The sequence below is a fragment of the Triticum dicoccoides genome, chromosome 2B (assembly GCF_002162155.2).
Source record: "Triticum dicoccoides isolate Atlit2015 ecotype Zavitan chromosome 2B, WEW_v2.0, whole genome shotgun sequence".
Lineage (NCBI taxonomy): Eukaryota > Viridiplantae > Streptophyta > Magnoliopsida > Poales > Poaceae > Triticum > Triticum dicoccoides.
In genome coordinates this window covers 810,221,824-810,234,255 of record NC_041383.1, presented here as the reverse complement: position 1 = coordinate 810,234,255, position 12,432 = coordinate 810,221,824, and the positions used below count along the sequence as shown (strand labels likewise).

Genomic DNA, 12,432 nt, shown 5'->3' with positions numbered 1-12,432 from the left:
AAAATGCTTAATAATACTTTCAAATGAGCACATACCTTGACATGATCTTGAAGGTGTTCAAGATGGATCAGTCAAAGAAGGAGTTCTTGCCTGAGTTGTAAGGTATGAAGTTAAGAGTTAAAGCTCGACCACGGCAGAAAAGAGAGAAAGGACGAAGGTCGTCCCCTATGCTTCAGACGTAGGCTCTATAGTATGCTACGCTGTGTACCGCACTGGAAGTGTGCCTTGCCATGAGTCAGTCAAGGGGTACAAGAATGATCCAGGAATGGATCATTGGACAGCGGTCAAAATTGTCCTTGGAGTAAATAAGGACATATCCGAATGACTCTGAGTAGCAAACCGGATACGTATGGAGGTGATAAAGAGTTCGGCGTAAAGGGTTACGTCGATGCAAGCTTTAACACCTATCCGAATGACTTTGAGTAGCAAACCGGATACGTATAGTGGAGCAAGCATTTGGAATAGCTTCAAGCGGAGCGTAGAAACAGCATTTACAATATGACTTAGAGATTTGTGAAGTACATACGGATCTGAATATTGCAGACCCGTTGACTAAAAAAAACTTCTCTCACAAGCAAAACATGATCAAACCCGAGAACTGATTGAGACTCAATCACATGGTGATGTGAACTAGTTTAGACACTAGTAAACTCTTGGGTGTTGGTCACATGGCAATGTGACCTATCAGTGTTAATCACATGGTGATGTGAATTAGATTATTGACTCTAGTGCAAGTGGGAGACTGTTGGAAATATGCCCTAGAGGCAATAATAAATTAGTTATTTCCTTGTTCATGATAATCGTTTATTATCCATGCTAGAATTGTATTGATAGGAAACTCAGATACATGTGTGGATACATAGACAGCACCATGTCCCTAGTAAGCCTCTAGTTGACTAGCTCGTTGATCAATAGATGGTTACAGTTTCCTGACCATGGACATTGGATGTCGTTGATAACGGGATCACATCATTAGGAGAATGATGTGATGGACAAGACCCAATCCTAAGCCTAGCACAAAGATCGTGTAGTTCGTATGCTAAAGCTTTTCTAATGTCAAGTACCATTTCCTTAGACCATGAGATTGTGCAACTCCCGGATACCGTAGGAATGCTTTGGGTGTACCAAACGTCACAACGTAACTGGGTGGCTATAAAGGTGCACTACAGGTATCTCCGAAAGTGTCTGTTGGGTTGGCACGAATCGAGACTGGGATTTGTCACTCCGTGTAAACGGAGAGGTATCTCTGGGCCCACTCGGTAGGACATCATCATAATGTGCACAATCTGACTAAGGGGTTGATCACGGGATGATGTGTTACGGAACGAGTAAAGAGACTTGCCGGTAACGAGATTGAACAAGGTATCGGGATACCGACGATCGAATCTCGGGCAAGTACAATACCGCTAGACAAAGGGAATTGTATACGGGATCGATTGAGTCCTTGACATCGTGGTTCATCCGATGAGATCATCGTGGAACATGTGGGAGACAACATGGGTATCCAGATCCCGCTGTTGGTTATTGACCGGAGAACGTCTCGGTCATGTCTGCATGGTTCCCGAACCCGTAGGGTCTACACACTTAAGGTTCGATGACGCTAGGGTTATAAAGGAAGTTTGTATGTGGTTACCGAATGTTGTTCGGAGTCCTGGATGAGATCCCGGATGTCACGAGGAGTTTCGGAATGGTCCGGAGGTAAAGATTTATACATGGGAAGTCCTTTTTTGGTCACCGGAAAAGTTTTGGGTTTTTCCGGTAACGTACCGGGACCACCGGGAGGGTTCCGGGGGTCCACCAAGTAGGGCCACCAACCCCGGAGGGCTGCATGGGCCAAGTGTGGGAGGGGACCAGCCCCAGGTGGGCTAGTGCGCCCCCCACAGGGCCCAAGGCGCATGGATGTGGGGGAAGGGGGCAAACCCTAGGGCAGATGGGCCCTAAGGCCCACCCTAGGTGCGCCTCCCCCCTCTCCCCTTCTGGCCGCCACCCAGATGGGATCTGGGGGCTGCCGCCACCCCTGGGGAGGGAACCCTAGAGGGGGCGCAGCCCCCTCCCCTCCCCCTATAAATACTTGAGGTGTGGGGGCTGCCCAAGACATGAGAACCTCTCCCCATTGGCGCAGCCCTACCTCTCTTACTCCTCCTCTCCCGCGGTGCTTGGCGAAGCCCTGCAGGATTGCCACGCTCCTCCACCACCACCACGCCGCTGTGCTGCTGCTGGACGGAGTCTTCCTCAACCTCTCCCTCTCTCCTTGCTGGATCAAGGCGTGGGAGACGTCACCGGGCTGTACGTGTGTTGAACGCGGAGGTGCCGTCCGTTCGGCACTAGGATCTCCGGTGATTTGGATCACGATGAGTACGACTCCTTCAACCCCGTTCTCTTGAACGCTTCCGCTTAGCGATCTACAAGGGTATGTAGATGCACTCTCCTTCCCCTCGTTGCTGGTTTCTCCATAGATAGATCTTGGTGACACGTAGGAAAATTTTGAATTTCTGCTACATTCCCCAACAGTTGTCGCTTTATTGTATGTAATGCAAACTCCCTGTAATTGCTTTACTTTATCACTAAGCGGTAGCGAGGTCGTAGAAGCAATAGTTGGCGAGACAACAACGATGCTACGATGGAGATCAAGGTGTCGCGCCGATGACGATGGTGATCATGCCGGTGCTTCGGAGATGGAGATCACAAGCACAAGATGATGATGGCCATATCATATCACTTATATTGATTGCATGTGATGTTTATCCTTTATGCATCTTATTTTGCTTTGATTGACGGTAGCATTATAAGATGACCTCTCACTAAATTTCAAGATAAAAGTGTTCTCCATGAGTATGCACCGTTGCCAAAGTTTATCGTGCCCAGACACCACGTGATGATCGGGTGTGATAAGCTCTACGTCCATCTACAATGGGTGCAAGCCAGTTTTGCACACGCAGAATACTCAGGTTAAACTTGACGAGCCTAGCATATGCGGATATGGCCTCGGAACACTGAGACCGAAAGGTTGAGCGTGAACCATATAGTAGATATGATCAACATAGTGATGTTCACCATTGAAAACTACTCCATTTCACGTGATGATCGATTATAGTTTAGTTGATTTGGATCAGTGATCACTTAGATGATTAGAGAGATGTCTATCTAAGTGGGAGTTCTTAAGTAATATGATTAATTGAACTTTAATTTATCATGAACTTAGTACTGGTAGTATTTTGCAAATTATGTTGTAAATCAATAGCTCGCGTTATAGCTTCCCTATATTTTTTATATGTTCCTAGAGAAAAACTATGTTGAAAAATGTTAGTAGCAATGATGCGGACTTGGTCCGTGATTTGTGATTTATCCTCATTGCTGCACAGAAGAATTATGTCCTTGATGCACCGCTAGGTGACGGACCTATTGCAGGAACTGCTACTCCTAATCAACATGAATAATATATTACTAATAGGCCGCATATCTCCACGGCACAACACAATTAACTTTGGGAACATCGACACTATTGTCGATTCTTACAAGACGTACGACCAGTTCAGTCTCAGCCAACGTACATATACTACCCCATCACAGCTACCAATGAAGATTATAGTGTAAAATTTCTCCTATATTGACAAGCACAAGACAAAATTACTACGATTTCTATGGGGACAAAAGGGGTCCGCCGTCCGGTCTATGCACGGAGTAAGTAGGGCTTAGCACGAGAAGCCATGGGAGCATGGCAAAGTGGCAAAGATATATGTCAAGTGTGCTATTAGTTTTTGGTAATTTCGAGTTAACGGACCGAATGAGCTCAATTATTTCACACAACGATAGGATTTTTGCTGTCTCGTAATTTCAAGTATGGGGCATCTGTAAATGATATGTAGTTAATGAATTCGTAAGAATCAATGTTGCAGTTTTATTGACAGTTAAGTTTCAAGTGAAACACACGACATAGAAGGCGCCGCCGCTGTAGACTGTAGAGTAGTGGACTGCTAGTGGAGGTCAGCAGTGTGAGTCGACTCAATGGGTCTAACGGGATGTCCTACCTCTAATTAAACCCTCTCTTTCTTGCACAAATCTCCACTACATGGGCTATACCAGATGCAGGTTGTAGCGCTCCAGCTCCACAGAGGGAGCTCCCTATATGTTTCGAGCGTAGCACAAGGGAACATCACGCCAACTTACAAGGCGTGCGCAACTTCCTGCAATAACCAGGATACATATATAGAGACAGCATATTGGTTATGATTTGACTCAAAGGATCCTTGTGGTAATGTCAAGTGTGACATTAAGATAGTATGTATGTATGCTACAAGGAACATAATAATAACACATCAATTTGGTGTTGCAGACGTTGGAACACAGTGAAATTACAGGGACAAAATATCAGTGTAGCAGCGAATCACCAAATGTCAGTACAATAAAGATCTACTGCCCATGTTTATAAACAAATAATACGAAAGCAACTGGTTCAGCACAGAACGGCCTGTTGGCCCAAGTTCAGAAAGAAACATGACGAATTTCGATGCATTCATTCCAGGGCATCTGCCCAAAGAAGTTCAGGAAAATTCCTTCAGCATATCAAGGTTGTTGAATGACATCTTCAGCATTGATAAGCTTCATTCTTTGCCCGTCCGAGAAAGCCGTGCCACCATTCCTAGGCTGTCACTATTTTGTCCAGCATATAAACATGATGAAACCACAGTAAGAAAATAGTTATGACAAGCATATAAATAATATGGTTATGCATACATAAGGCTGGGGCATCCATCACATGAAATGTATTTGTTCAGATAATTATTTATGTGAGCAAACCAAGGAAAAAGTCACCAACATAAGTTGCTAGAACTGCATGTTAGTAAGAGAAGGAACGCACATAAGGAACTTAGAGAAACATTTTACAACTGAACAAAGATGCAATATGCTGAATAAAGAGGCAGAAATTTGCCTTGTGAGAATATGAACTATGGTTGCTAAGAGAATCAAATACGCAATATTAAATATCCAACCAGTATACAATGTACATATACATACCTTGTGCCATTTAACTGGTAAACATGGTGTAGACATCTAGGTCTTCTCCATGAAGCCGCTGGTGTTGCTCTTGAAGCCCAGGTAACCAGCGGGAAGAGATTTCTTGCATATCCTCACCCAGCCCCAACAGCTGCAACCTTCCCACCCCCACTACATGGCTTAAGCTTGGACTACCACGTACACGCAGTTCTTTCACTTGAGGGAGGTTGGAGATCCTCTGAAGGCCTTCACATTTCTCAATAATAATGAGCTCAGAGAGCAGTGGGAGGTCCTCCACGGCCTTCAAACTGTTTGCTCCAATTAATTTGAGCTCCTTCAAGCTGGTGGTGTCCACTCCAAGCCATCGAGGGAGAGCCCTCAGCTTTGGGCAACCTACTAGATGCAACTTCTCCAAACGAGGCAGCAGTTGCAATTGTGCATACTGGGCATCAGCACTACAAATCTTAGCAGCTCCATCCTCTTCCTGTTTATCAAAAAAAGACCACTCCTCCCAATTGGGCATATCTTTTATGATCAACCATTCAAGTTTAGGGAAAACAACTAACTCATTATCCTTCCTGCAACCAATAAAATCATGTCCAACCTTTGTAACTGCATATGCTCTATCAATTCTCAGAAATTTCAAGTTAGGTAACCGCCCAATGGATGGGAGATTCACACATGATCGTAACTCTCCGAGGTACATGTGTATTATTGAAGACAAATGGGCGGTACCAAACCAGGTGGGGAACTGCCGACCAAAGAATCCGGAAATTGATAGGTTTTCCAGGTTGCTTGGAGGTATTAGATCCTCAATGAACTTCTCAGCATTGCTAACATCTTGTTCCAAATATGACCCATCTCTATGCTCAGTCCACGACAGTGCTAGTTCTTTTAGATGTTTTTTGTCCACGAGCACTGTATTTGAACTACGATGTGCCGCTCTTTTCAATCGAACCAGTTGAAGATACCTCATCTGTGACACACTAGACAACTCTTCCAACTCCCATCCATATTGTACATCAGCATTATCACTTCCATTACCAACTGGAAATCCTCGTAAATGAGTGAGAAACTTCAGTTTTCCTATCCCCCTTGGAACATGATTTATTTCTGTTCCAGTAAGACAAAGACATCTTAAAGTGCACAACTGTGTCATCCCGGATGGAAGGCTATGCAGAGCATCACAGTATCTCATGCTTAACACTTGAAGGTTTTTTAGGGAGCCAATGGATTCTGGAAGACAAGATATGCCAGAATAATCTAGATTAAGTAGGCGTAGATGTATCAGTTTTCCAATATAATCTGGAATGCTTTGCACAAATGAGTAATTTAGTACCAAAACACGAAGAAGCGGAAATCTCTTGAACAATGTATCCTCAATTCTTCGTGGACCACAAATAGTTAGGAACGTCCTCACCTTAACTTCCACGTTATCCATGCTAGGTAACACCAATATGTCCTTCTTAGTGACAGCAGTAACACGTCGTAGTTTTGACATATTTTCACTCCTTAATGATTCAACATCGCCAATAAAACATTCTTCTCTTGATATAATACAAGCAAGTTGTCTTAAGAGGTCATGCATTTTGCATTTAGCCTGGTCAAAACACCTGTCATATGGTTGGAGGAGATTCCGATGGACAAGCTCGTAGAAGTACTCTTCTGCTATGTCTTCTAATAGTTGGCCTTGCTGCTCCTCGACAAAGCCTTCTGCAATCCATAACCTGGTAACTTCACCTAAGAGAATGACCGAATCTTCTGTATACAAAGCACAATAAAGAAAACACTGCTTTAGACGATGCGGCAACTGATCGTAGCTTAGATACAGACATCTTTCAATATCATCAGAGAGTAAGCTTTGGGAGACAGCATATTTTCCCAAAAACTTTTTCCACTCATTCTCTGTTTGATCTTTGCATACCAAAGCACTAGCGGTAACCTTGATTGCAAGAGGAAGGCAACAACATTTGCGAACAATCTCAAATCCTATATTTCTTAAATTTTGCACTTTTTGCTCTTCATCAATGTGCATGCTCTTGCAAAGTAGCTCCCATCCCACCTCTACTGACATGAGATCAACTCGATGCTTATGCTCTACACCAATTCTCATTGCAATTTGATCATCTCGTGTGGTTACCAATATTACTCCGGTAACTGTTTCATTTAATGGAATTCTTAGTAAATCCATCCACACATCGGAGCGCCACACATCATCTAGAACGAGAAAGAAACTCTTGCCTTTGATTGTTTCTGCAAGTTTTCTCTGCAACTCTGTCATGGTTTCACCTTGCTCATGATGCACTCCAATATTTCGAAGAACCTCTTTGAGAAGAGTATCTTCATTGTAGTCTTGCGAAACACAAATCCATGCATGCATCTTGAAGCTTCCTTTTATTTTTTGGTCATTGTATATTCTTTGAGCTAGTGTTGTCTTACCAACTCCTCCGGTTCCAACAATAGCGATCTTGTAGGACTTACTTTCCTTGTGTGCAAGCACTAAGTCCACCAACTTCCTGCAAGAATGTATGATTTCCTTTCCCACAAGGTTAGGCTCAACAAGCTCGGAACTTCTTATCATTTTGGATATTGGAGCATTTCTGGTAGGTTGTGTACTACCGGTGAATGTTAAAAATATCTTGTCATTTGTAATGTCCTCTATCCTCTTGTTGAGTCTTCTAATCCGAACAGCAACATCATAACGTGGCCTGAGGGTACGAAAGCTAGATGAAATTGAAAGGCCTTTCCATGCAACTAATTTACTTGATGATGATGATGATGATGAAGGATTGTCAGGAAGTAGCTTGCTTCCTTCACATCTAGCCACGTCCAAGATTTCATCAACATCATATATAACATCTCTCATTTGACCAAGCCAGTAGTTAACGGCTAGCTCTTTTGTCCTCCTGCTCTCAGCATCATGTATACAACATTGTATTAATTCTACTCGTCCCAGGATTTTACTGAGATCTTTTTCCACCCCTAGGAGTAGTCTGACTTCATTACTAATGAAATGTTGTAATTTACAAACACATGATCTAAGCAAGCATTCTAGTATGGTTGCCATGGTCCAGACAAACTCAGAGCCAGAGATCCATCAAAAACACCACGGTGACTTGTTTTGGAGAATCGCAAAAACCGAAAGCTGAAAATGAATGCACAAGATATGTTAACATGCTTGAGACAAGTCTCGGTAACTTATACTGATATAGAAGTATAAGACATTAACAAATACCACTACTGAGTTTTATTTTCATTTTGAATAAATTTAGCATAATGAAGCTTTGCAACTTATTTCAGTAGGAGGTCCAAGCCAAGTATTGAGTTCTGATTCCCGAGTCAGCATGTTGTGCTTTCATATTTCATTGTGATTGCAAATTGACATGTGCTTAAGTTTTCTATATTAAAATGATTCATTAGTTTGCTTAATTTGCATGATTGGATGGTGGATGTCAAATGGACGCTGCATAGTGTCGCAGTAGAATCGAGCAGATCTCTCGACATGGTATCCTGGCTAGGCGAATAGATCGACTGAGAAATAGGAGACCAGATTTACCCAGGTTCAGACCCTCTCAATGTAGTCCAATCCACTAACTTGACCCTAGCTACATGGTTCTAGTACGAGACTTCAGTGGAGGAGAGTCCTCCACGGATCCGGCTTGCTTGTATTGTATAGCAAGGCTTCCAAAATCCTCCTTCTACAGATCTGATGGGCCGGCACGATGGCCCATGGCAGAACCGACCTAGGGGTCCGTAGGACGGTCTATGTGGGCCGACTACCAGCAAGGTGGGACACACTGGGCCGTAACACCATCACATAGCTTCCTATGTGTCTAACCAAAGAAAATGGTGCATTGAATTATTTTTCAATCTATGACGACATACACTCTGACTTCCTAGTGTGACTCTTGTCTTTGCTTCGAGTGATTTGGAGTGTTGTAGACATTCCTCTACACCAATGTATCTTAGAGCATCTCCAGCCGTTGGCCCCCCAGGAGGCTTGAAAATCACCACCCGGGGGGGAGGGGGGAGCCGCCGCAAAAATCGGCGCTGGGGGCGATTGGGTTCCCAGCTGCTGCCCCCAGGTCGCCCCAAGCACCGATATCGACCCATTTGTTTTGCAAAGTGACCGCTTTTTGGCCCAGTTTCGGCGATAAACTGGCCCGATATCGGTGCAAATCGGCCCAAATTTGCCGTGGTTCGGCGCAAATTCAACACAAGTAATTTTTTATCACATAGTTCATTACGGAAATTCAACAGAAATCAAATAGTTCAACAAAAAATAATTCAATACAAATTATATAGTTCAACAAATAAAAACTCTTATTTCATCACATGTCGAGTTAGGTGTTGCCCTTGAGCCTCCATAGGTGCTCCACCAGATCATGATGCTTTTGTTGATGCACCTGAGGGTCTCGGTTCTCCTAACACATATTGAGTAAGGCAGTTCAGGCTGCCGGTAGCTGGTGATCAACTTGCGCAAGAGAGGACCCTGCCTGTAATATGGTTCGGTGTCAAACACTGGCTCTTCCTGCTCGCTCTCAACGATCATGTTGTGCAACATGACACAACAAGTCATGATCTCCCACATTTGATCTTTCAACCAGGTCTAAGCAGGGTACCGGACAACAGCAAATCGAGATTGGATCACACCAAATGCCCGTTCGACATCCTTCCTGCAAGCCTCCTGAACCTTCGCAAAGTGGGAGTTCTTGCCTCCTAACACAGGGTTTGAGATAGTCTTTATAAATATAGACCATCTCGGATAGATGCCATCAGCTAGGTGTACCCCTTGTTGTAGTGCCGCCCATTGACCTCGAAGTTCAGTGGAGGAGAATGACCTTCAACAAGCTTGGTAAAGACAGGGGAGCACTGCAGGACGTTGATGTCATTGTGAGTTCCTGGCATCCCAAAGAAGGAGTGCCAAGTCCAGAGGTTCTGTGTGGCCACTACCTTAAGTACCACACTGCAACCGCCTTTGGCGCCTTTGTACATCCCCTGCCAAGCAAATGAACAGTTCTTCCATTTCCAATGCATGCAGTCGATGCTTCCAAGCATCCTAGGAAATCCTCTTGCTGCATTCTATGCTAGGATCCGAGCAGTGTCTTCAGTATTGGGTGATCGCAAGTATTGCGGTCCAAACACTACAACCACTACCCTGCAAAACTTGTAGAAACACTCAATGGTCATGGACTCGGCCATCCGCCCATAGTCGTTGAGTGAATCATTGGGAGCTCTGTATGCAAGCATCCTCATAGCTATCATGCACTTCTGGATTGAGGTGAATCCAAGTGTACCGGTGCAATCCTTCTTGCACTTAAAGTAGCTGTCGACCTCCCGGATGGAATTCAAAATCCCGAGGAAAAGCTTTCGGCTCATTCGATAACGGCGCCGAACTATTCTTTCGTCGTGCAATGGAGCGTCCGCAAAGTAGTCGGAGTAGAGCATGCAATAGCCTTCCAGATGATGCCGGTTTTTTGCTTCCAGCCGCCCGGGCGCAGAGCTAGCTCGCCGCGGCTTTTCATTCACGAGCAGGCCGGCAAGGGCGGCGAGGACCATGAGATGCTCCTCCTCCTAGACATTGGCATTGACTTCCTCCTCCAGCAACACCGTGAGCGCCTTCTCGTCGTCTGAGTCCATCGCCGGGCCGGGCAGGCAAATTGCCGTACACCTAGCGGGCGTCGTAGGTGCACAGCCGTCGGTAATACCGCCCTGTGCGGCCGGAGCACCAGAAAACTCTCCCGGAAGGTGGTGAAGAGGTTGTTGCGGCGAAACCTTCTCTCCTTTCCGGCGGTGAATGGCCTATGTAGCGGTGATGGGCGGTGGGCGGCGCCGGGATCGGCAGGGTGGTGGCCGAGCGAGCGGGGGTGGGGGGGGGGCGAATCTGGACGATTTCCTTGACTTTTCGCCTGACAGTGTGGCGCAGGTGTGTTTTTCCCTTCCGCCGGAGCCCCCGAGCGCCCCCAGCGCGCTGGGTTCAGCCTGGGATCGCCGGGCTCAAAAACGGGCCGAGCTGTCGGATTTTGGCGTCTTGGGGCGCGACTGGGGTTTTTTATCGGCGCCGGGGCCCCAAAAGTCGCCCTGGGGGGCCTGTTGGGGGCGCCGCTGGAGATGCTCTTACCTTGGGCGTGTGTGGTGTGGCCTTGAGTTGTATGTGCTAGTTTGCATGGCCGTTGCTTTATATATATAAAGCGGGGCGTGGGCCATTTTCGGTAATCATGTTTTTATTTATGTGCTTGAACCAGCTTGTCAATCAATAACCCATACTGGCTTTCCTCATGCTAGCCTAGCTAGGGATCATGGTAGCTAACAGATTCCATTGTAATCATGAAAGTAAGATAGAGGATTCTCCCGGGACGCAATGGTGGGCACACATGGTTGTGAACCCACCAGCTCCTTGTTCTCATTCATTGAAGTAAAGTTGATTACAAGTCTGTACCTTCCAAAGCCTGTCTCCCAATGAGGAAAAACCCGTCAATAATATGGATCAATATTTATCACCTTGAGAACCCATTTTGCTTCGATGGTCAGCCCGTTGCTACTTTTAAGATCTCGCACAAAGCTAGAACAAAGATATATAATAGAAGATTATGGATCAGTCACCAGGAGAAAAGCATGCTGTTGCTACACCTGCAATATAGATAGTACAAGATTATCGATCAACTAGTTAACAAAAGAAGTAGCACCCACTGTTTTGTAGATCCAAAAGTGCACAACATTGAGATCTAATCGAACATATACCTGGATACAGATGAGTAACATGATGAGTGTGGCGCAAGAGGAGAGCGGCATGGTGTGTGCTAGCACAAACTCCTTCCTTTCTCCACTTGAATCCTGCTTGAATCAGATATCTGCAACCAAGACAAAACTTCCTCTGAGTGGTGTCAATCTGCAAACGCTGATTAACTGGAGAGAACAAATGGAACAAAATTCCCGAGGCCTTACCAGACCCAGTAGTCGGGTACTGGAGACAAACCTAGGAGCAAATGATGGACCCGTGGATACCCGGGCTGCCAACACTAGGTGATAATGCCCCCCTCCCCTTCTTGCGTACAAAAGTTCAGGCCATGACCGGACAACATATTCCACAAAGGCGGCGAGCTGTGACGGTGTGCTGAGCCTTGTGAAAGAGACTCACAAGCTGATTAGTGTCCTTCCTTTGTGGTAATTTACTAGTAGCATTCGTCACCGCCCACTGACAATGATGAATAGATTAACCCAAGTAGCACTTTAAAATAGCAGCAAGAGGACATCAGTCTTCCACCAATCCATCTTCAGAGCAGAAACTAACGCACCGACCTTGCTAGGCCTCTCTGCCATCGACGCCAGACAGCGTCCTACTCCTACGCGAGTCCACCACCGTGCATCGGACGCCGAGTCTCCACTGAGCCACGCTGCCGGGATCCCCCGCCATCCATGAGTAAGATGAAGCACCGC

The 12,432-nt window shown here is 45.5% G+C and overlaps 1 protein-coding gene across 1 annotated transcript; it reads right to left on the bottom strand.

Moving 5' to 3' along the window:
• Positions 1 to 4,300: 4,300 nt before the first annotated feature.
• On the bottom strand, positions 4,301 to 12,028 carry LOC119366502 (putative disease resistance protein RGA4). The gene is made up of 5 exons (XM_037632245.1): positions 11,941 to 12,028; positions 11,737 to 11,846; positions 11,435 to 11,625; positions 5,017 to 8,140; positions 4,301 to 4,650 (listed from the first exon to the last, which is right to left on the bottom strand). The coding sequence occupies exon 4, from the start codon at positions 8,060 to 8,062 to the stop codon at positions 5,027 to 5,029; it is 3,036 nt and encodes a 1,011-aa protein (XP_037488142.1). The 5' UTR covers positions 8,063 to 8,140; positions 11,435 to 11,625; positions 11,737 to 11,846; positions 11,941 to 12,028; the 3' UTR covers positions 4,301 to 4,650; positions 5,017 to 5,026.
• Positions 12,029 to 12,432: the final 404 nt, after the last annotated feature.